Raw genomic sequence first — 23,609 nt, forward strand, 5'->3', positions numbered from 1 at the left:
TTATTATTATTATTATTATCAGTCACAGCCAGGCTAAACGGCACTCTGCACAAGAGGAGGATCACTCAGAGACTGCTGTTTTCATCGAGCCGCCGGAAGGAGCTGTCACTCGAGTAAGGCTCCGCTTATGTCCTGTACCACCTCATCTGTCATCTTAATAACGTCGGTAATAAAGACGTACGAGCCGAATGTTTCCTGTAACCTTGTCTTTTCGTTTGCAGACTCGGAGAGGTGGACCGGGTTTGGTGCGAATGCTCCGTGTGGCCTTCTGCTCCCGTCAGCGCACCCCTCTGCTGTTCAGCCTCTATCTGCTCACTGTGCACGTCCTGCTGCTGCTGTGTCTGGGCGGATACCTTTGAAAACCAGCTCCCTTTTAACAAACCTGACAGATAAGAGAGAGAGGGAGAGAGAGAGAGAGAGAGGAGGGGAAAGAAAATGGAGATGTGACACAGGCCTAACCCAAGCCATCAATATGTTTTATGTTGTTACATGTAATAAATTATATCTAGACACAAACGTTGCACTTTACAGGACTTAATCTTTTAGCCAAAGTATGTAGATTTATATAGGAAGCTGTTGTCAGTGGTTTTAACTATGTTGCTCTTGTATGACTTTGAGGATGCATGATAAGTTCTTTCAAAACTCAAGCAGAGAGGACATTAAAGGGACAATTTTTCTTTCTAAAAAAAAATCTATAAGTAGATTCATAATCAAGTATTTTGGCAGATGGTGTTCTTTACGTGCCTTTAGATTCAGATATAAAAGAGTTACTTTATGTTGCAGCAATTGGGGACCACGCAAGGTTCAGGTGAGACTGATTTCTCTCACGTCCGTCCGTTAAACGTGACGCCAAAGCTAGTTAGCTTAGCATCAAGTCTGGAAATGGAGGAAAACCAGCTAGCCCGGCAACATCCACCAAACAACACCAAGCAACTCAAAGAGCCTCACTAACCAACATCTACAGTATATATTGGCTGTTTATTTCGTACCGAAACAGAAGTAAAAGCGACATTTAGGTGTTTGGCAGAGATTGCGTGTGTGCTGGTGGCGGTGGTCTGTTACCAGACTTTGTTTTGGCGCAGAGCCGTTGCCAGGCAACCATCAGCAACTCAAGAAAGTTACTTATTGTGACCAAAAGTAGTGCAGTACTGCAAAGTGTCGGTTTTTACACTTCAGTTTTTGTACAGATTAAACAAACCCGATATTGTTGAGTGTTAATTAGCGACTGTTACATGTGCTACCCCCCACACGCTAGCGAGTTTCCCCCAGCCTTTGTGCTAAGGCTGCTTTCTGTAGCCTTCTGTTTAACAGAGACCAATCTTGACATCAAACTCCCGCCAGGAAGCGACTAAGCTGCATTTCCCCCCTTAAAAAAGAGTCAAACTTTTCTTTCTCTGATGGCTTGAGGTTCAGGATGTGCTGTTATAGTCCAGTCTCTTCCTCTTCTACTCATTTCATGCACAAAGTAACGGAGCACAGTGCAATTTCCGTTCGTACACATTCCTATTGTGTGTTTTCCTTTTTATTTTCCTCCTATATGAATCACATTTAGAAAAAAAAGGAGCATTATATTGATATTTGTACATATGTACATGTATTATGTACGTCAGCTGGATGTGGGTTTCCCTCTTAAGTATCCAATAAGATTCCCTGTCCATGCTTTGGTTGCACACATTTTAGATTTTACTAGTAGTTTTTATGGCATATGAAGTTGCCATTCAGGTGCAATGTTTTCCCACAGTGTGGATTCATTCCAGAGGAGAAAGACTGCTGTGTTTTCTAATGATATCCATCCCATTATAGACTACTCTGATGATGTAGCATAATTTATTGTCCATAAGTTGAAAAATCGTCCACTATCATTTATATATCGACTTCATCCTTTATTCTTTATTGTTTATTTAATCGCTCACTGTTGGTTGAAATGATGGCTCTGTACTCGTTTTCTTTTCACATTCATGTTCTTCACATCTTACACCTACGGAAAAATACTTTAAACTGTAAATAACTGTTTAAAAAGGGCTGTAAAGAAAAATAAAATGTAATAAAAGTTGGTGGTTTAGATCAGGGGAAGATATTGTCAAGCATTAATTATTTGCTCATTTGTAACAGATGTTACTTTTATTTACTGTTTACTTAGGCTGAGTTCATTTTAATTTCAAGTCAGTTAATGATAATATTTCCTTTTATTTGTGAACTAATTAAGAATAAATGGATTATCATTCATCAGTGATTTTGCTGTTTGAATAGACAGTCATACTTGTAATGTTGAGAGCTTTTCGTCGTCATCTCAACTTAATTGATGGTTAATATGAAGCTGAGGTTCAGAATCAGAAATACTTTATTGATCCCTGGGGGGATATTTGTTCGCTACAGTCGTTCCACTCACACAACGTTAAAGAAAAGTACTTATATACAATATCTAACACAATATATAGAATAGAAACATAGTACATAGTAAAAAAATACAAATGGAAATAGAAATGTAATAAGAGCCTAAGAGATATAATAAGATAATAACAGCCTATATACATAATCCACAGTATTGTAGTATTGTAGTATAGAGTCCTAACATACTGTAACAGTTAAGTAATGTAATAAGTAACAATTAAATGCTGGTTTTATAAACACTAGAATTATATAAACACATGAAGGCACAAGTTTTGAATAAAAGCAAAGGTAATAGCTTGTAGCACAGAATAAAGACTAAACATAGTGGATATGGAAAACAGAATTATGAACTTTCCTACAGGGAGATTATTGTATTTCATGTAAATAATGTATGTGCGTGTGAATCTATCAGAATAAGGTTTAATGGATATTTTTAGCACCTTTTTTTTGTCCAAAATGATTTAACAGCTTTCAACCTTGACAGGAAAATCAAATTTAAAATGCTTTCTGTACAAAACATCAACCACAACAGACAAACAGGCAATTTTATTATTTTAAATTTTTAGTTACTATGGTCCTTGAGTGTGAGTGCTGTGTTTCAGTACGAGCGGAGAGGATAAAGCTGTGTGAGTCTGCCCCCAAGTGTTGTAACTACACTACAACAGGCTAAATCACTGTTTTTTCTGCAGTGTTCATAAAAATCTTTTAAAAGTTAGAAAGTAAAACTACAAGACGAAGTGATAGCACATTATTGATTGTGGTTGTACCAGCTTATGTATCCTAAAACTCCCCATGTACTACTTGTGGTCGGATTTCCGTGAAGCACTTGAATGCATCATATCTTTTATTTCTAATTAATTAAAAAAAACCTTTGAATATACATTTTGCTGTATAATTTTTAAACTGTAGCAATAAGAGAGGCGTGTAAGTGTTGTTTATTAATTCAATAATAATAATACATTGGGACAACAATTGTTTTATTATTTACATCAACGCGCGTTCACGGGGGCTGGCTGCGCGTTCACTTGTCGCCCATCAGACTGCCACCACTTGCGTGAAGACCCTTAAGAGCACTTTGTGTTTAATACCCACTTTAAACACCTACGTATATTGCATTGACAACTGAAAAGGTAAATGTTGTTTTTTTAATTCAACCTAACTTCACTAACAGAGCTCTTTTTATCTGCGTTTATTTTATTCATCTTTCAACTAACATTAAGGAAGTAGAGCCAGTCAGACGAAGTCTCACTGGAAAGCGTCAGCAACATATGTGCAAACGGGGCTTTATTAATAATTTAATGACTCTGACATTTATAGACAGTCGTGGATATAACTTATAAAGTGATAAAACTATACAGTAGGATATAGGGCTGATGCACCTGTGTGTGTAGCACTATTAGTACAACAGTTACTTACCTACAACTACCATTTATTACAGTATAATGAAGTAAAATTATAGTTAAACTTAAATAGTGACAATGTTTAACCTTGCATATTATATACTAGATTAATACAGAGAATACGTTTTATTCCTGCCTCAAGGAATAAATGTTATTTTCAGTGTGTTAGAGGATATTTTAGGGTCTCCATTAAGTGACTTTACCTAAATAATATGTTATGAGCTGACCTTATGATACCGTTTCTTAAAGTATTTTAGTTTCTTTTTACGGCACGAAAGTTCTGAAGTGTGTTTCATTATGGGGAAATGAAGCTTCGTGTTCAAAATAACTTCCTTTTTGGGACTTCAGCAAATGGTGGTCAGAGCGTGTGGTTGTGCATGAGTTTATTTAGTCATCATAACAAATAGCCAGTGAACAGACAGTATAACAGTTGTTAATCTGTGTCTTCAGTCTGGCTCATGTGTGTGCTTTTTATTCCCCCAGATGTGGAAGTCAGTCGTGGGCCACAATGTGAGCATGAAGGTGGCTGCAGAGGGGGACGACTGGGAGACAGACCCTGACTTTGAGGTATACTTCCTGGAGTGTGTGTGTGTGTGTGTGTGTGTGTGTCACTTGGGATGATGTGTGTGTGTTGGTGCAAACACTCCTCAGTCAACCTCTTTCTGACCTTGTGTTTCAGAATGACATATCAGAGCAGGAGCAGAGGTGGGGAGCAAAGACCATCGAGGGCTCGGGGCGCAAAGAGCACATCAGGTAAAAGAGAGCTGCGTCTGGAAAAGAGTGATTCTGTAGACGATGTAGAGAAAACGCAGGTCAGAGTGGGTGCTGTGTAGCAACAGGAAGAGGAAGTGAGAGCAGAGTGCAGAGCTGTCAGGGCTGTAAGTCTCTCCTAATATGGGTAATATATGATGATGACACTTTGACTAGATTTAAACCACTGTGCTTTCACGCTGCTGACATGGTGAAACCATAAATTTAGGCAGTAATGCCCAATGTGAGCATGGGACTAGAGGTTGCTCACAGATTGAGGGACAACTTTCTAATACAATGCTTTACAACATCCCTTGTTTTTCCTCCTCCTCCAGCAGGACACTCGTTATTTAGCTCTTCAGGTAGACCAAATCTGCAGAATACCTGTACCGAAATCTATTAATTAACAACTTATTCACTTTTATAACTCTTGACTTGATGCCCATTTGAAAGTGTTAAATCTACAACATTTACAACGTCCTTATGATCACACAGAAATAATAAACACCTGCAGAGGAATTTCTCACAACCTGGCAACCAAAAGAAATCTATGAATGGCTTATAACTTATCTAAAAGCAAGTACATTCTATATTAAGCTATTTGTTATATAAACCCTTAACCACAGAGTGTCTTAAAAGAATGTGATATCCAGATTTTATTTATAGGTTTTTCTATTCTGAATGTGTGTGTGTGATGATGCATATGACTATTTTTGCAGGCCAACAATGAGTGTGAACTTTGAGCACTGAGTATAACTGTTATTACTTACTGACTTATTATTGTGATATTCACAACTTTAACTCAGCTTCATTGTCCCATAAAAATATCAATACCGGTATGCAGTGATTAATGCATTTAAAATAGTGCTGAATCAGTTAGTCAGTTAATAAAATGAGACTTTATTGATACCTGTTTAAGGTTATATTAAATTATGAATGAATTAAATGAATGAAAATGAAACAAGAGATTTAAGAAGAGAGTTTGAATAATAAACATGAAAAATAAAGACAATATACATAATAATATATATTAAATAATATTGTGTTTTATGTGTAAATATATGTGTGTGAAATATACACACACTATAAAGTAATAATACTATACTATATACTATACTGTTTATACTAGACATGTAAAAGAATACCATAATATGATATATATGATGACAATAGTAGAAATATTGTTGCTTTTTATATTACTAATCCAGCTGTAATAATACAATAATACAATTTTTGCCTTTCTGTGTTTAATATCATTATAAATTATGTGGAGTATAGTTACATTTCAGACTGTTTGTTGGAAACCAGGGAAAGTTGTATCAACTTCTTCTTCCCTCTAATGTTGTGGTATCACTTTTATTATGTTTTTATGTCTTTATTTTCATTTTAATATCAGAATTGCCTCTGAAATTCTTTCATTTAAAGTTAAGTTAATTTAAAGTTTGTCTCCAGTTCCTTTTTATGGTTTAAATGTCTGGAGAACACTTTGAAACTGCCTTTTGTTTGTTAGGTATTACTGATAAATAGTTCTAATTTCTAATGACTATTATTATTATTATTATTATTGTGTGTACTGGTGTTTATCTCAGTGTGAGTATGTTTGACCCTGTATGTACTGTCAGTGTTGCAGAGCTCAGAAGCAAAGTCGCTGTGGAGCACGAGCAGGTGAAGCAGAAGGAACACGTTCCCAAAGCGTCATACGGATACGGAGGGAAGTTTGGAGTGGAGAGGGACCGAATGGACAGGGTAGACAAATTGTTAAGCTCCTGTTATCTGCTGCCAGTCCACCCAACTGCTGATATAACTGGTTCACTGTAGGCTGAATCTGTTAATAAGTGTATCTCTGCTGTCCAGGCGGCCTTGGGGCACGACTACGTGGCACAAGTCGAGCAGCACTCCTCCCAGAAAGATGCGGCGAAAGGGTTCGGTGGGAAATTTGGTGTTCAAAAAGATCGCGTTGACAAGGTGAGACAAGTCTTGCATACCCATAATTCTCAAAGTGTCACAGATTTGATTATTATTATTACTTCACTTGGATGTTTGGCCTTTACTGAATGATGGAAGTGTAGAGTTTAACACTAAAAGACTGTTTTCACACGTTTGTTCACCTTCGGCTTCAGTTTAAGACGTGTAACTACAAGCATTATTTTGTGTTAACACAGCTAGTTAGGGAGCCAATCATGGTCGAGTATGCAACTTATGCAAGCGCGATGTGGAAATGTGGATTTAAGACTTCGAGATTTTTAAATAAGGAAGAATCTATAGATTTTTTGACTAGTAATTAGATCTTTTTTTGTAGAAAAACTATATCAGACTCATTATTAAATCAAAAGCAAAGGGTTTTTAAATGTTCATGAGATTTTCGGAAGGGATCTTTAAAGTCTTATATGAACTTTAAATGCAATCTCTGTGTCTGTGCAGTCAGCCATGGGCTTCGAATACAAAGGAGAGGTGCAGCAACATGCGTCTCAGAAAGGTGAGTCTTCCGTCCAGCTACAGTCAGGCCTTGTCACTTACTGTACACTATTTTCCTTGCTACCTAACAGAAGAGATCTCATCCATCATTTTCCTTACAATGTTTTTAGATCACTCAAAGGGATTTGGAGGAAAGTACGGTGTGGAGAAGGAGAAAGTTGACAAGGCGGCTTTGGGCTACGACTATAAAGGGCAGACAGAGAAGCACCAGTCACAAAAAGGTGAGTTTAAATTGTAGCAGCTGTCAGTTTTGACAGTAATTGCTTGACATTTGCATTATTTTGCATTTGCATCTCATTTCCACCAGACTACGCTAAGGGATTTGGAGGAAAGTACGGGGTGGAAAAGGAGAAGGTGGACAAAGCTGCTTTGGGGTACGATTATAAAGGAGAAACAGAGAAGCACCAGTCACAGAAAGGTAAGTTTGAGTTGTAGCATTTGTCAGCTTTAACGTATTTTTCTTCTGACAACTGATTACTGTGCTCTCACGCATTTCACATTCAGATTACTCAAAGGGATTTGGAGGGAAGTTTGGTGTTGAGAAGGAGAAGGTGGATAAAGCTGCGTTGGGATACGATTATAAGGGCGAGACAGAGAAACATCAGTCACAGAAAGGTGAGGACACACCCACGTGTTTATCTGAAAGTATCAGAGGAGTTAAAGTACATCAGACTGATCACATGTATTTCTGTTTAGATTATTCAGCAGGTTTCGGGGGTCGTTATGGAGTACAGGCAGACCGCATGGATAAGGTTAGTAAAGTTCTTCTGTAAAATGAAACAAGATGGCAGAGCCCCATCAAACATTTCCATAGCCTGGTTTTCGATTAAATGGGTTTCACAACAAATCAAATAATCCTTTTGGCATGAATGTTGTGGACGATAGAGCTCGGCTAAAGTTTCAAATCACAATAAGTTAAATCTTTAAAGCAAATGTACACTGTGACAGAGCTAAGTTACATGTTATTGGCATTAATATTGATTATTTTTGTTACTGTTAATCCCATTCTTGCCTTTTTTAGTAAGTTTTTAGTAAGCTGTCTCACATTAAGTAGCACTGGGTTGTGCAAGCATTGGGTGTGTGAATAATATTGATTGTTGACATCAAGTACGAGGAATGCGGTTTATGTGGCTGCTCAGAGGTGCTTGTATCCGGTTCCAGTGTTTTGCCCTATATAGGACCAGTTTATTGTAGGACTAGCTGTGGTTTCACAATTGGCCGAGGTAAAGCATCATCGTGGTCTGTGCATGTCCCTGCTCAGGCAACCAGAGCCCATCCTTGTACCATTATTCTTTGCAAGTTAAAGTGGACTGTGAGGGTCGTGACTGTGCGCAATGAAAGGACAAAAAATAACAACAAAACAAGCAACAATCTCTACATTTAAGAAGCTGGAACCAACAAACTTTTTGACTAAACGATTATCTTTTTAAACAAATGTATCTTCCTCTCTGTTAATCTCTCTTAGAGCGCAGCTGGCTTCTCAGACATCGACTCCCCTACCTCTGCTTATGAGAAGACAAAACCAGTAGAGGCCTGTAAGTTCCTGCTCTTTTCTGGAGAACATTTAAGGCCACCAATGCTGAGGCATTCCCATGTTCAAGCGCTGGTGCACTGTATTCATTTGTCTGTTTCATGCAGCAAGCGCAGGTGCAGGAAAACTGAAGGCACGGTTCGAAAACATGGCCAAGGCTTCAGATGAAGAGAACAGGAAGAAAGCGGAAGAAGAGAAGGCGAGGAGACAAGCCAGAGAGAGCAGAGAGCGAGAGCTAGCCAAACGCAGACAGGAGGTAATGCGCACACTGCACTGTAAACATATGAAAGGAGTTCCGAAATAACAAACGGTCAATACGCATAGCAATGATTTTGTGTTTTCTGTAGGAGGAGAGCAGCAGAGAGGAGGAGAGAAGCAGAGAGGAGGAGAGAAGCAGAGAGGAGGAAATTCCACCACCTGTTCCAGATGTGGATCCAGAGTACGACTTGCCACCGCCAGACATCCAGCAGCACATGCCAGATATAGAGGAAATACCTGAGCCAGAGTCAGCGGTAGGACACTGATTCAAACAAATATACCTAATGGAATAATGTATTCATCATTGTAAAGGATGAGGCTGGTGATATTATGTATTGTGTATGAACAGTAACTGAAAATTAAAGAAACAGCAATAACATAATAAATTGAGGAGCACACTAACCCACTCACATGCCCTGTATATGAAACACAGAATGAGAGCATAGTGATTTTGAGAAAAAGAAATAAATCAGGTCACGATAGTATTGTGTTATTTTGAAAAGGCTCCGTAATTTGCAGGCCACTGTAGCTTTTAGCAAACGTGTCTCAAACAGGAGAAACTTGTGCATCTACTAGGGACTATTTTTAACTGCGAATTAATACAACATTTGTCGCTCTTGTGAGTATTTCTGGCAGCAGGATGTGTGGGGTTGAGACAAAGTAAACCACAGCGTGTGTGTTCAATGTATTGAAGGAACATGTCAACAGTGTGGCTCACTGATGTGTTTTTAATGGTTGTTGGAGTGGAACTCTATAGCACAGAGCAATGAGATTAAACATCATTTACCACGATTCTGAAGGTATTTCCAGACTCCTTCTAACCCTGTGGATGAAAAACACTCTGCCCAGTACACGATTAAAGAAAGATTTATAACTTGTATCTTGAGTTCCAACAGTTAATCCAGGCAGACAGAAGTTAGATTATGTATATTTATATATTTCCAGCTACCATCTTTGTATCAAAAGTAAAAAAAATACATTTCTGTGGGTTATTTTTTCCTCCAGATGGTTAGAAGAGTCTTTGAAGATTTCTGGAAAACAGAAAATTAGATCCCTTGCTCCCTGACTCAAATGTAATGGTAATACATGAGAGACACAAACTGGGACTAGGTTTAAGATCTTCTTTGGTCATCTGTGATTATGAAATCAAAGATATTGTGTGATTTTTTTCCAGGAGGAACCAGAGTACGACGAGCCCCCGGCTTTGCCTCCACGCTCGGACGACTTCCTCGACACGGATGCCCCCCCCCTGCCTGAAAGGTCGGCAGATGTGGCGGAAGAAGGGGACGAAGGAGAATACGAGGAACTTGCTGAACCACCTCTTCCTCCGCGGACAGGTTTGTGTCTGCCATCAGTTAAATGTCAAACCTTTCACATATGAAATACTCATTTCAGGGTTTTCTTTTACAGCTGAGGACAACGAATACGAAGACCTGACGTGTGGCCAGAAGGCGGTAGCAATTTATGACTATGAAGGAGGTGAACACTCTTTCAATTCTTCATTTTCTGACAATAATCTTCTCTCAACAATTGTGAGGACAAATCCTTTTGTCTGTTTTCAACAGAGGCTGATGACGAGATCTCCTTCAACCCAGACGACATCATCACCAACATAGAGATGATTGACGAGGGCTGGTGGAAGGGACAGTGTCGTGGACGCGTTGGCCTTTTCCCGTCCGCTTACGTTCAGCTGATGCAGTGAGCGACGCGCTTAGGGAGTTTCAGCACAAGCTTCACTTTTGCACACTCAGGTTTATTTGGTCATTCAATAGGAGAATATTAATGTTAGCACTGTATTTATAGAATACATCACAAAATGGTTTCTGATCAGCTGGTTTCTTTACTCTTACTGTGTAATATCTCGCTTAGGGTCTGTGGCAATGAGTATCTGAGGATAGTATGACCACTAAACTCACATTATTGGCAAGGAGTTACATAATGTATCTGCATTAACTGATTGGAGTTAATAAAATATTATACACATTGCTTGTAAGCCAACTTTATTTGTCCATTTTACATCAGTATCTTACAGTAACATTATGGCTATTATTGTTTATCATCTTTCACTGAAATTGTGTCTTATGATCGTATTTTGCTCTCCAAATATATAAAATATATATTATATATACTGTCAATGGTTCAAATGAATGATTTGAAGCAAAACGTGGGTAAAAAACAACAGTTATTGATTTGTGTGAGGTGTTTTATTTACAACACAGTTCATTCATTTATGATTTGGCATACATCTTTTATATCATAGTATACGCAGCAACTATTCTGATCAATTGAGAGATTCTGACAGTAGGAAGACAACATGAAACGAGGAGAGAAGAATGAGGAATATCATACAACAAATGTCTGACTCAAACCTGAGACATTGCTGTCCATAGCTGGCGTCTCAACCCCTAAGAGTTCCCCAGTAATAATGATGATTTGACAAGACTATACCATAATAAACTTTTTTTTTTATCCAAGTATGAAAAGATTTAAACTGTAGTAGAGAACAGGACAATCACCTGACCTGCTATGATGTAATAAGACAAGTCTTACTGTCTTTAAACTCGTCCCAACACTGAAATGAAGCTGCTGTTCCATAAGAACAAAAATGTCCCTGCAGTGAATTACAATAACAAGCTCTGTGACACAACCGGGAATCTTGTAATCCACTGAACAGACTGAGATTCAACAGCAGAAAATCCACAGCAATCGCGTATAAAAGAATACAAGAAACGATGACGTGTGTTTCTGCGTCAGAAGTCTTTAAGGCAAAGCAAAGGTCTTCCCTCTGGCTCACCAGGAGATACCCTTCTTCTTCTTGCCCTGGCCACTTTTCTTTGCGATCCGTTTGCCTTTCAGTTTCTTGGCCTGCCGCTGACTCATCCAGGCAGGGTACTGACCATTTTCATCCAACAGAGTTGTCTTGTTGCGCTTGCTGTCCAAGTCCATCTTCCCGTCTGTAACACAAACGACAGATTCAAAGAGTTATAAATAAGAAAGATGACGGTACACTCACACCGACCGCGTGGTGCTCGATCTCTCACTCACCGTCACCCTCCGCCTCCGCCCCCGCCATGTCCACATCTGTCTGCTTCTTGATCTTGTCAGCTGGCACCACAGTGGCGATCTCCTGCACGTCAGCCATGACAGCTTCTCCTTTCTTATCCAGACTCAGAGCTTGTTTCAGACGGGCCAGCTCCTTGGGGGCATTTTTCTTCCTCTTCTCAGCCCGCATCTTCCTCTTCCATTTGCTCCGGAGGCTTTTTGCCATTTTAAGGACGATCTGAAAAACAAAAACATGCCAGTCAAAGTACGCTGTTATGTTATGTTTCATCTTCAGGACAGCTTTAAATTCTATTCCACGTCCCCCACTTTGTTTTTGATGATGGTAATCTTTAAAATTATAGTCCTAAAGCACCCGAAAACAACATTACTTTGTCTTATTTACGAGAATAACACACATTATTCAACATTTCTGTGACATAAGGCAGCTGATGAGAACTGTGGTCATTTGGCAAGAAGATTAAAACTTATGTATATATATATATGGTGACAAATTAAAAACCAATCACTCTAATGTTTCAATTGCAATTTAAAGGAAGAATATTAGGAAAATGTAGCTCACATGAGATTGATCAATCAATAGTGATTGTATTAAAAGTGAGAAGGGACATGTATCTGCCCACTATAGCCAAGACAGCAGTCACATCACGTTCAATTCACTGTTATTGTTTTAACACAATTATTGTTTAGTCTTTTTTTAATAAAAAATCTGTCTGTGGCCTTTAATGAACTTAAAACTCCTACTCACTATTCAAACAACGCAATATCTCAGTTATAATACGTCTGTTCACACATCAACCAGAATACAAAGCTACACATTCTCACTATTTCGCGATAGTAACATTATAAAACGACACATTAACAAACTATCATCATTTATAGCAGGCTACGTAAACAGCGTGTTAGCTCTTGAGCCATCCCGGTCGCTGTCGTCGCATTAAAGCACTTCAGAGCGGATTAAATCAACACAGTTCATTCATACAGAGTGTGGGCACCATAACACATACAAACACAGACGCGCTGACTTACAGAAAACCTGGTTTTAAGATGTTTAAATTGTCTCCGGAGACAAACTGGGACACTCCGCTCCGCAAGCACGTGTTTACAAGTCGATGACGCGCCCTGGAAGAAACGGCAACGTGATTGGCTGTTAGGGTCGAGCTGAAGACGGCGACGCGTGATTGGCCAGCGACCTCAAACCTGGAAGTTAAACGGATTGTGGAAAGTAAACAAGATGTAAAGGAGAGGATTTTTTGCACAAATCTGACCTCCAAACGGGTTTATTTGGTGTTCAGGTACAAGCTACGCTGCTGGCAGTAAATACACACCACGTAGCGTTTAAAAAAAGCGTGTGTGTTTTGGATTTATAAGTCTAAATTTGACGCATAGGTGAGACATGAGCTGCTGTTCAACCAGCCTGGCTGCTGCTCGCAGCTTCGGCTCAGTCTGCAGCCCTCCGCTCACTTCTTCTTTAACACAGATGTCCAGCATGTTGGACACCGCTGCAGAGCAAATGATGGTCCACAAAGATTTCCAGGCAGCCTTAGACACATGCGACAGAGGCCTGGAGAGTCTCGCCAACATGGAGCAAGAGGACAGCAGGTGAGGGAGTCTAAAACGCACCTGGTGTCACTTGAAGGCTCCCTGCAGCGTGGATGTGTAATGTCACCGTGTGTTTCTGTGTTTTTCCCTCCTCAGATGTGGAGAGGTTAAGGCTGGTTTCTGCATCTTAGGGATTCAAGCACTGGCCGAGCTGAATCAGTGGCACGGTGTCCTCTCCTGGGTCCTTCAGCAGTATGAGCACCAGGAGAAAATACCTGCTAAAATAATGCAGATGTGGTGAGTGGAGCGGTCTGATGTTTCATATGCTTAATAAGTAATCGATTCTGAAAACAATCCTTATTCGTAGCTCTAATTGTGATGAATCTGAGGAACTTGCACATCACTGAATAACCAGGCCAACATCAGAGACATATGGCTGGTATTTTTATTTGTTTTCCCTGAGTTAGACAAATTAATGAATACTTTAGGGCTGCAACTATTTTATTTATTTGTTATTTTCACTATCAAATAATCTGCAGATCATCTCAGTTAATCGCTTTTCCTACAAATAGTGTCTTCGTATTCAAAAACAGTCCAAAACTCAAAGAGATTAAATGTTATTACGAGTATAATCCTATAAGAAAAGCAACAAATCTTCACATTTTAGAAGCTGAAATCAGACAATATTTGGCATTTTTGCCTTAAAAAAAGACTAAAACCATTAACCAATTGACTAATCACTTTATCAACTAATCTTTTCAGCTCTAAAATGCATTTTAAAAATGATTTTCTCCCTCGTTTTGGCAGCATACTTCTTTACTCCAAAGTGGGAGAGCCAGCAGTGATGCAGGAGGCAGCCAGAGTTTGGTTACACTGCCCGTCCAACAGCAGAGTAACGGGGTTCAGGACGGTGGCAGAGCTGTACCTGCTGCATGTCCTCGTGCCTCTCGGACACAGAGACGAGGCTCTGGAGCTGATTGTCGGGGAGGTCGGGGGCAGCGCGTTCACAGAGGACCAGAGGCAGGCCGCACTGGATGTTGTAGAAGAAAAAGAGCAACAGAAACAAGAACCACCTCTAAATCCAAGTCCAAACTCTGAGACCACTGCACATACTAGCTCAACTCAAGGTCTCACATTTCAGTTCAGCCCTCACAACATGCATTATACTCAGTCATATACAAATAATGTATGCAGACAGTCTTTCTGACTGTGTTTGTCTTCCACAGGAGCTGTGGTCCGTAAACTTGAAGCCATGCTCAGGTTCTTCTACAGAAAACTCTTGCTGACCGGCTCTGGCTCATTCTCTCTCAGAAAAGTCTTCACGGCTGCTGTTCTTCTCTACATGCTTTTTCTTCGATTGGATCCAGGTTGGGTTTAAATGTTCTTTGTTGCTCAGTTTCATCACAAGGCTTGCTGGAGTATGAAATGTTTGATTTGAAATATAAATCTTTCTGTTTTTTCCTGGCAGCTCATCCGTCTTCATTCATGTGGATTTCCAAACTTCTTCAACTGCTCAAACAGATGTGGAGCGCCATGTTTGCACCTTACCATCAGGCTCTCACTCACAGCAAAGGGCTGTAAAAGACTGAAAATCACAATATGTTTTGTCACTTTTTCAAGTTTTATTAAATCTGTTTAAACATCAGTCACATTAACAACTTCTGTTACTCCAAACAAAGACATTTCCTGCGGTATTTTCCATTTTCTGACTTAGAAACCACAGACTTTTTGATGCAATCAAGATGCTCCACAGAGTGATTTTATCGCCTGGTTTTCAGTCTTTACGCTGCACTTCTCTAATCTTTTCACATAAATTCACCTCACATCATAACTAACACATACTTCAGATTACAAGTCCAGATTCTTCTTCCTAAAGCAGCTCCCTCTTCATCGTAATAATAGCTTTATTTAACCAGAGTCTCACTAAGAGTAAGATCTTTTTTTACAGGAGTGTCCTGGCCAAGACAGCAGCTGCACATAGAACCTACAATATATTTACACAACTTATAACACAAAATAATAATGAAATAGAAAGAAATAAGATATCAAATGAATAATTAAGGATCAACAAAACACATGAACTTAATGAGTTGAATGCTGTTGACCTTTTACCACGACTCTGACTATGATTAATAAGCTTTTCATTTAGCTATCTTACACCAGAAGGATTGTAAAACAGGTCACTGTGTGATGTATAATATATCTACATGTGTATAGGCTTAATTTGTGTGTGTATTTTAATCATTCATCCATTTCAAGATACTATACAAGTACCACAGCAAAAATAGAAATTATATCAGTCACTTTAGTGATAAATGGCTGAATTAGACCATAATAACGGTGGTATACATCACATATTCATTATTTTAACAGTATTATTTTACAGTTGAGATGATGAACTTAATAAAACAATTACATACTAATAGCTTTTAGACACAACCAGTGGTGGAAGAAGTACTTATGTATGTAAGTATTATTTAGTTAAAGCATTAAAAGTAAAATTACTTACTGTGCAACTATTGGATTAATATGTGTATGTTGCATTTTATTGCTGTAGATGTTTAAGGTTGAACTTTATATACTGAGTTGTTGAATACAGAAATGCATCATATTATTTATATATATATAGTATTACTATAATATCATCATGATTGCAGCATCAGCTTGTGAGAACCACATAACTCTAACTTAACTATTCATGAGTTCAGAGAAGCAGCCCTTTTGGTCCAACTCGTGTTTTTTGATCGTTTCTTTAATTTAATAAATAAATAATACTAAATAATAAATAATTTTCTCAACCCAGTTCAGTCAAAAATAAAATAATAATGACTAAATATTTCACTGAGCAGGAAGTAATCTGCAAAGTAACTAGTAACTGAAGCTGTGGAGTTAAAAGGACCATATTTGCCTCGGAAATGTGGAGTAGAAGTACTTAATACAAGTGTTATTGGGGAGAACATGTGAGATAAAGGAAACCGACTAAATGTCAAATGAGGCTAATGAAGCCGAATTAAATGTTATTTTACGTAAGTTTTACGTTAACGTTGTCGGGTCAGTTTCTGCGCATGGCAACTGATAAGTTTCGATTCCGGTAAATCGACGCTTGAACCAAAAACACCAAAAACGAAAGTGATCAGCTGTCGATACCACTGTTGATGGTTACTCTGAGGTGAGGACAGATTCTCACTCCAACGCACTCTTTCTGTAAAATAGACGTTTGACTCATTTTCTCTTTTAACTGTTTAATGTTTTCACAGTGACTGATTGTGAAGTGAAGTGATGTATCCAAGATTCTGTCGGTGCCTCTCAGTACTTAATCCGAGGGACTTCAGTTTCAGTAAGTAAACCACATTCAACCTGTCAGATGATTTATGTTGTTAAATGTGAGCAGTGGTCGAATATTTATGTATTTTACTTGAGTGTTTTCCATTTTTATGTTACTTTATAAATGGACTCCACTACATTCTAGACGAAAATAATCTACTTTTTACTCCACTACATTTATTTAACTTTGGCAAAATCAGATTATAAATACAAAATATATGTGTATAAATAATAAATTATGATATATTGCCATTATATAATATGGTAAAATCTATTATTCTGCATAATGGGTCATTTTAAGTAAATTTTGATCTGGTATTGCTCCTTCTTCCACCTCTAATTAAGACATATGTTACCAGTGAAATATAACTCCCTGTACACTATAATACAATAGCAAGGTACACTGTTAAACTCTATTGGTGTTTGAAGTAGACTTTGCTCCGGTATATTATGTAAATAGGCTATAAAATATTAGAAACACAAATATAATGCAATATAATGTAAAAAACTGAACTGAGCAGCACACAAAACCTAAAGCTGTAGTCTTCTGTGTTGCAGGTTTAATGTTTTGTATTGCGTCACATCATACATATTTAACCGCAGACTGTACAGGATGGTTACCAGAGGGAGGGAAAGTTCAACAAATAATCGACTTTACAAATGTTCAAGGAATAAAAAAAAAGTGCAATAACTTATTTATTCTCTAAAGTTTGGGAATCCCCGAGGGTCTCTTTGATTCTTACACTGTAGATGTAGTTGGACCCACACAGCCCTGGTTGTTCGTCAGCTGTTATAACAATATGGCTGAATTAAGACCTCCATGGGCTCTAACCTGCATCAGTCTGGCTTGTCACGCATATTTGTGGTTTTTGGTCCCATTCAACAGTGAATTTCTTACTATTATTGCATTTGACATCATTATTTTCCTCTTCACAACCAATAAATCCCTCATGTCGGCAGCAATGACATAAAAAACAAAATACTGACCTTGGATCTGTGTAAAATAAACCTGCTATTCATGTGTTGTATGTAGGGCCTTAAACCAATAAACTAAACATGTCTTTCTTGCTCTGTCTTCTATAAAATGATTGATTTGTTTATTTTAATAAAAATATACAAGTGAGGTGGGTGTTCTGCGCGGCTGTGTTCACGTTTGTAGCCACACCAGTTAACATCAAGACTTTACAGTTACATTTTTATTTTCACACATGTAAATTCCCACTCTCCGGGCCCCTCTGTGGGCTCCTGATGGTGGCCCCCAGCCGTGGTTAACATGCTCGGTTCAAGGTATCATGAACGGGGTTGTTGTAACGTTTCTTATGGTCTGTCGCAGGAATGAGAGGCCTCCCCAACTACTGTCTGTGCTGCTGTGTGAACACTTTACTGCAGACCTTCTCTGCTACCTGGGAACTAGGAGACCTATTGGACAAGTAAGAAAATGAAGTTGCATGATCCTGACTTATAAAACAATGATATCTTCACCACTGGGTGTCTGTGACTGGGCGAGCAAGTCAGGCACAAGACACAGTTCAAAGGTTTTATTTGTATCTAGCCATAACCCTTCTATAAACTGAGATTTGAATCATAAATTGAGCTACTTAGCTAGCTAAGTATGAGCAATGAACACACTGAGAAGACAAAGATAGAAAAATAGGGACGAGAAAACCCAGTATCTTAAACTAAATCAAAAGGATAACATTAACTGGAAATAGTTTCCCAGTTGGATCCACAATATAACATTTATCTGTATGATTTAAAAACAGGATTTACGTTGAACAACACGCATGAAGTTTAAAGCTGCACCTAACAATTATTTTTAATCTGATCTGTTGATTATTTTGTAGATTCATTTATTAGTTGTTTGGTCCATAAAATGTAAACAAAAAAAAAGTTTTCTAAAACCCAAGGGGACATCCACAAATGCCTTGTTTTGTCCACAACCCAAAGATATTGAGTTTATTGTCATAAGAAAACTGACAAAAATTCAAATTTGAAGAAGAGTTTTGACATTTTTCTTAAATAGCTCAAAGTTAAAAGTTAATTGAATATCAAAATAGTTGGCAGTTCATTTAATAGTTGACAACTAATCGTTTAATCAACTACCGGTAATTGTTGAGTCCTGGGCCTTCACAGTGTCAAATACTTTTAATGTGTAAAATTCTCAGAAATCAGGAGCAAAGATACCTCACAGATACATGTTGAGAAAGTTGCTACAAATTAACCTTAATGAGAGTTTATGAATTGCACAAGGTGGGATGAAACTGGCGTGAGGACAGATGATCGTAACGTCCCGTTGCAGCTTAAGAAAGTTCTCGCGGCCATGAGAAAAGACCTCCCTCAGCCTGCTCCCCATCACGACTTCCTCAGCTGTCTGGACAGAAACAGCCTTCGACGTGAGGAGAGAAAAAACTTACACAATAAATGTCTCATATTGATGTAGTTTATCTGACAGTGAGAATGTTTTGTTGCAGTTAATACGCAGCATGATGCCGATGAGGTGTTCCTCACCATCCTGAACTCAACGCATCAACAGATGGACGACAGTTCTCTGGTTGGTCTTTAGTCATTAATATTCTTTATTTTTTACCTGTAAGTGCTTTATTTTATATATATTTTATTTTTGACTATTTATTTCCTCTTCCAGGCTCTTGAAATCCAGAATCTGTACAAGATTTCTTTGGAGACGCAGTTGCAGTGTTTAGACTGTAACTCCATGCAGACTCGGGCCAGCTACCTGCTCAGCATGCCTCTGCATATCAAAGAAGATCACAACTCTCTGGTATTGTTTCTTTTTTCTTTTGGTTAGCTATGCATTGATTTTAAGGAACATTTTGGGAAATGCACTCATTGTCTTTGTTGCTGAAAGCTAGTAGAGAACATCGACACCACTCTTATGTCTGTACATTAAATATGAAGCTTAGCCTAGCATAAAAACTAAAAATGGGGACTAGAAATTCATAGAAAAACAGAAGTGGAGGAATTAGTGATGTTACGGGGACGAAAATACTTGTTGTGTGACTTAAACATTATATTACTTTATTTATTGACAGAGCTGGGCTAGCTGTACCCATGAATCACTACACCAGTCTTTATTCTAAGCTTTTATGGGGGGTTATGTCTAGTTCTTGGCCAGGAGCAAATGCTAAAAAAACTGTCCAGAATATAACGTGTTAATAATAGAGCTTTACAGGTGCTGCTAGGTACATTTTGTAACCTTCAGACAGAGCCAGGCTAGCTGTTTCCCTTTGTTTCCAGTCTTTATGCTAAGTTAAGGTAACTGGCTGCTGCTGCACATTTACCATACAGGTGTGACAGTGGTCTCGATCTTCTCATGTTAATCTCTTTCATCAAGAAAGCAAATAAACATATTTCCCATATAAGTGTCAGACTATTATTTTAAACATTTATCAATTGAAACTTACAAGTATTTCTAACATGAACCTTTCAGGAAGGCTGCATGACCTCCTTCTTTGAACACCAGGAGCTAAGCGGCATCAACTGTTGCTTTTGTGAACAATGTGGAAAAAAGACTCCATCCAAACAGGTGAGGGTGGATTTAATTTTATGCTTCTCAAAAAGTATGAACCAACATAGTTAAACATCTTGTTTCTTTCTCAGGGTGTCAAACTGCTCTCCTTGCCTCAGATCTTGTGCGTGCACCTGAAGAGGTTTCGAAATAGCAACGGTTATACCCGAAAACTTGATTGCAGTGTGACTTTTCCAGAAAACTTTGATTTCTCTGACATCGCTAAAGAGGCGTTCTCCACAGACTTTGCCCAGGTACGTGTATTTCCTATAAATTATCCGGACATTAAATGTTCTGTCATCAATCACAAGTTCATTTGTTCTTCCAGAATGACTGCAAGTACACTTTGCATGCGGTGGTAGTACACTCTGGTTACGCAATGTGTGGACACTATACTGCCTACGTTCGTCACAGGGTGAACCAGCGCTGGTACTATGCGAATGACAGCCACGTAAAACAGGTACAGAATCTGAATCTTTGTAAAAATCTTTGTGAATTGAACATTAGAACATCATAACATCATAATATGATCCCTGTTTCAGAGCATTTATAAATACTGTAAACTAAAACTAAACTAACCTTAAAGTCTAAGTTGTGAAGTTTTGTATCTGAAATGTCTGAATTCCCATTTTAAGTTTGTTCCCTAAAACCAAGAAGGGAAGGGAAATAATGTTTTTACGCTCCCCTTGTTCAAGAGGGATTCTTGAAGAACTATACTTCAGATTTAAGCAAATTTGTGATTCCTTCTCTCTGATTTGTATCCCAACAAACAGGCCTCCTGGAAGGAAGTACAGTCAACATATGGAGGATATCGCAGGTGAAATGCTGAACATACATTTTTAAGTCTGTTCTGTCTTGTATAGGCTCTTTTGATAACAATATATGAGGGTTATGGAGTCTTCTTGAAGGAATAGTTCAACATTTTGTGCTTTTTTTCTCTCTTGGAGAGAGATGTGAAGAAGATTGATGCCACTGTAAACATTGAGCTACTATCAGCAGCCAGTTAGCTTAACTTGTCATAAGGATGGGGCTAATCTGTCCAAAGGTAGCAAAATCCGCCTACCAGCAGCTCTTAAGATGCGATTTATCTCAAAGCAAAAAAGAAACTATACTTTTCTTTTTCACTTCAGTTTTTGTAGGGATTAAACAGATAAAACAATCATACGTCTTTATGCTACGTTATGATAGCTAAACTAGCTAAATTGGGTAATTCTTAGTCTTTCCTGGCTCAACTGGACTGTGAAGTGCCTCTGGGCTCTGTTCTGGGTCACCTTTTATTCTAGATTTATACACAATACATAGATATACACTGATCATCTTTCAAAAATTATAATTCGCACAATTTCTTCTTTTAAACTTGAGGTTAATCATGAGTTTGAAGCTCAATAGTTGTAGAATGAGATATCAGTTCACGTTTAAACAGCTGCCAGAAATTAGATTTTGCTCCTGGAATAATTTTACATTCTGGGAAATAGAATTACTGGCTATATTACTTGCTGGCAGACTAATTGATACTCTTCATTTCTGAGCTCATATGGAGAGCTTTTCAGACTTTTATTTCTTCTCACATTAACAACTTAAATTCTCTGTGTTCAGCCTCATCTATTAAATCGTCTCTCATCTTCAAAAAATTTGGAATACAGCAAGAATGCCTTCAGCAAAAAGTAACAAAATAACATGTGACTCCCATTTTAGCCTCCTTAAACCGGTCTCCAGTTGCTTTTAGAGTTATATTTAAGATTTTTATTAATAACATTTAAAGCCTTAAATGCTTGACTCCCGCTGACATCATGCAGCTTTTATCTTCCTACTTGCGGAAACAGCTTTAGATCTTTAGACAAAGCCTTTTTGTCTGTTTTCTGTTGTCAGTGAAGATTAGAGACTAAAGGTGTTTTTGTCATGAAGGCTTTCAAACTTTTGAACTCTTAAACAGAGGAAATCCATCTTGTCTTTCATGTTGTCTTATCCTCCAACACCTAGTAGTTATATTCTCACTTTTTATTCCTGTTTATTGTACAAAAATGTTCTTTATGTGTTCCTTTTATCCCTTTCCTGCACTAAGCCTGAGAAGTATTACTCTGTTTTGTGCGTTTCTGTCTAAACATGTTTTACTATGTGTTTTATTTTTACAGAGAAACAGCATACATGCTGATGTACAGAAGAGGTTCGAAACAGGAAGGACAACAACCTGAACTTTCCGGCTAAGTGAATGGATGCAGAAGATGTAACCTGCAGTCACAGTGCAATATAGGGTGAAGATGGGAATATAACAGTAGGAATATAACTTCATATTTGCTTTAATTAGTTTATTTAAATATTTGATTTCATAGGACATGGTGAACGGTTTTATATTTATTGATTTTTCTGATATCTTAGAGCTTTTCTAGATTGTTTATTTTTGATCAGCACAGTAATTCCTCCAGTAGATGGCGTTAAAGACTCAAAACAGTGAAGGGTTTTCCACTCCAAGACCACACACACTGTGAACACACTCAGCAATACTTGAGGGGGGGCGGTTTGTTTCAAGAGAATGCTTAACTTAGATATTCACTGTTTGGGGTTGGGGCGGGGGCCTGCCATAGGACAGTGTTCATTTTCCTGACACTGCTGTATCATATATGAGTCAGCCATGAAGAACAATGAAGTCACTTTTTTTCTCATTTGTGCTGCCAAAAACAACAACAGTCATCCCACTCTGATTTTAAGTATTGTATTTTCTTACCACCTGGTCCTGAAAGGCCTTTGACACACTTGATGTTTTTCTCGCTTTCATTAATGCAACATCTGAGCTCAAAAGTGTACGCACTAGTGAAAAGTGCCTGTTCTATATGTGTTTGTTTTGAAAATGCATTGAGGAAATTACAATAAAAAAAAAGAAAAGAAGTTGCAGTTCCAGTCACAGTGCTTAAATGCTGGGTATAGGCTGTCAGCAGAGCCTTTAAAGTTCCCACTCGCTTCGCCAAGAGTCGGGGGACCGTGTGAAATGGTGCCTATGTGCTGCAAAGCTCTGACAGAATGGAACATGTCTGCACAGTGCCACAGGCAGCACGCCTCATGCTTAGTCATCTCGCTGCCATGTAGACGCAAGCTTTCTGTTTTGGGGGTATCTTCCTTCCACGTTCAAACCAAAGACCAGGGCCGTGTCACATATATGGTTAGGTGTTTCGGATTTGAATATGTGACAAGAGACCTCATCCACTCATCTGACTTGCAGAAGTAAAGCGCTGACATTGGAGACAGTCATAATAACAAAGACTAGTGACATATACTGAGAGGAAAATTGGTATTTAAACATGATAGCAAGTGTTGATCAGTGGGTATTTGCATGCAGTATTTGTTACATAAAACCAGT

General features: G+C 38.3%; 5 protein-coding genes across 8 annotated transcripts in view; 4 read left to right on the forward strand and 1 right to left on the reverse strand.

Moving 5' to 3' along the window:
• The window catches only part of golgb1 (golgin B1), a 16,046-nt gene extending 13,977 nt beyond the window's left edge, over window positions 1-2,069 (forward strand). The window contains exons 16-17 of the mRNA XM_035680709.1: window positions 23-113; window positions 222-2,069. Of these exons, the coding sequence (XP_035536602.1) occupies window positions 23-113; window positions 222-359 (229 nt within the window). The 3' untranslated portion in view covers window positions 360-2,069. The remainder of the gene's footprint in view (window positions 1-22; window positions 114-221) is intronic.
• Window positions 2,070-3,373: 1,304 nt separating this feature from the next.
• On the forward strand, window positions 3,374-10,791 carry hcls1 (hematopoietic cell-specific Lyn substrate 1). Of its 3 annotated transcripts, XM_035677220.1 has the most exons (16): window positions 3,374-3,521; window positions 4,275-4,358; window positions 4,471-4,544; window positions 6,164-6,287; window positions 6,396-6,506; window positions 6,963-7,017; window positions 7,127-7,237; window positions 7,324-7,434; window positions 7,521-7,631; window positions 7,713-7,768; window positions 8,482-8,551; window positions 8,655-8,803; window positions 8,895-9,059; window positions 9,980-10,142; window positions 10,216-10,284; window positions 10,371-10,791. In XM_035677220.1, exons 2-16 carry the CDS (start codon window positions 4,275-4,277, stop codon window positions 10,505-10,507), a joined length of 1,590 nt encoding a protein of 529 aa, XP_035533113.1. In that variant the 5' UTR covers window positions 3,374-3,521; the 3' UTR covers window positions 10,508-10,791. The 3 variants fall into 3 exon arrangements, with proteins under 3 accessions (XP_035533113.1, XP_035533105.1, XP_035533121.1); XM_035677212.1 differs by having other exon boundaries at window positions 7,521-7,768; XM_035677228.1 differs by lacking the exon at window positions 7,521-7,631.
• Window positions 10,792-10,990: 199 nt separating this feature from the next.
• On the reverse strand, window positions 10,991-13,020 carry llph (LLP homolog, long-term synaptic facilitation factor). The gene is made up of 3 exons (XM_035677378.1): window positions 12,895-13,020; window positions 11,851-12,085; window positions 10,991-11,759 (listed from the first exon to the last, which is right to left on the reverse strand). Exons 2-3 carry the CDS (start codon window positions 12,071-12,073, stop codon window positions 11,596-11,598), a joined length of 387 nt encoding a protein of 128 aa, XP_035533271.1. The 5' UTR covers window positions 12,074-12,085; window positions 12,895-13,020; the 3' UTR covers window positions 10,991-11,595.
• A 23-nt stretch (window positions 13,021-13,043) lies between these two features.
• pex26 (peroxisomal biogenesis factor 26) lies at window positions 13,044-15,052 on the forward strand. 2 transcript variants are annotated; one of them, XM_035677298.1, is made up of 6 exons: window positions 13,051-13,160; window positions 13,346-13,467; window positions 13,564-13,704; window positions 14,215-14,534; window positions 14,634-14,774; window positions 14,876-15,052. In XM_035677298.1, exons 2-6 carry the CDS (start codon window positions 13,346-13,348, stop codon window positions 14,986-14,988), a joined length of 837 nt encoding a protein of 278 aa, XP_035533191.1. In that variant the 5' UTR covers window positions 13,051-13,160; the 3' UTR covers window positions 14,989-15,052. The 2 variants fall into 2 exon arrangements, with proteins under 2 accessions (XP_035533183.1, XP_035533191.1); XM_035677290.1 differs by having other exon boundaries at window positions 13,044-13,467.
• Window positions 15,053-15,204: 152 nt separating this feature from the next.
• Window positions 15,205-23,122, forward strand: usp18 (ubiquitin specific peptidase 18). Its single transcript, XM_035677265.1, has 11 exons — window positions 15,205-16,576; window positions 16,665-16,744; window positions 18,065-18,161; window positions 18,982-19,124; window positions 19,203-19,282; window positions 19,376-19,510; window positions 20,180-20,275; window positions 20,350-20,511; window positions 20,586-20,717; window positions 21,031-21,074; window positions 22,390-23,122. The coding sequence occupies exons 2-11, from the start codon at window positions 16,687-16,689 to the stop codon at window positions 22,460-22,462; spliced, it is 1,020 nt and encodes a 339-aa protein (XP_035533158.1). The 5' UTR covers window positions 15,205-16,576; window positions 16,665-16,686; the 3' UTR covers window positions 22,463-23,122.
• Window positions 23,123-23,609: the final 487 nt, after the last annotated feature.

The sequence above is a fragment of the Morone saxatilis genome, unplaced genomic scaffold (genome assembly GCF_004916995.1).
Source record: "Morone saxatilis isolate NCDOM2014 unplaced genomic scaffold, NCSU_SB_2.0 Contig10, whole genome shotgun sequence".
NCBI lineage: Eukaryota > Metazoa > Chordata > Actinopteri > Moronidae > Morone > Morone saxatilis.

Bases quoted from the DNA above. Each gene is read 5' to 3' on its own strand.
- hcls1 (XM_035677212.1), top strand. From the start codon at position 4,275: ATGTGGAAGTCAGTCGTGGGCCACAATGTGAGCATGAAGGTGGCTGCA. The intron at 6,507-6,962 runs GTGAGACAAGTC...GTGTCTGTGCAG, and splicing joins AAAAAGATCGCGTTGACAAG to TCAGCCATGGGCTTCGAATA. The intron at 8,804-8,894 runs GTAATGCGCACA...TGTTTTCTGTAG, and splicing joins TAGCCAAACGCAGACAGGAG to GAGGAGAGCAGCAGAGAGGA.
- llph (XM_035677378.1), bottom strand. From the start codon at position 12,073: ATGGCAAAAAGCCTCCGGAGCAAATGGAAGAGGAAGATGCGGGCTGAG. The intron at 11,760-11,850 runs GTGAGTGAGAGA...TTTGTGTTACAG, and splicing joins GGCGGAGGCGGAGGGTGACG to ACGGGAAGATGGACTTGGAC.
- pex26 (XM_035677290.1), top strand. From the start codon at position 13,262: ATGAGCTGCTGTTCAACCAGCCTGGCTGCTGCTCGCAGCTTCGGCTCA. The intron at 13,705-14,214 runs GTGAGTGGAGCG...TCGTTTTGGCAG, and splicing joins GCTAAAATAATGCAGATGTG to CATACTTCTTTACTCCAAAG. The intron at 14,775-14,875 runs GTTGGGTTTAAA...TTTTCCTGGCAG, and splicing joins TTTTCTTCGATTGGATCCAG to CTCATCCGTCTTCATTCATG.
- usp18 (XM_035677265.1), top strand. From the start codon at position 16,687: ATGTATCCAAGATTCTGTCGGTGCCTCTCAGTACTTAATCCGAGGGAC. The intron at 18,162-18,981 runs GTAAGAAAATGA...GAATTGCACAAG, and splicing joins CTAGGAGACCTATTGGACAA to GTGGGATGAAACTGGCGTGA. The intron at 19,511-20,179 runs GTATTGTTTCTT...TGAACCTTTCAG, and splicing joins AAGAAGATCACAACTCTCTG to GAAGGCTGCATGACCTCCTT.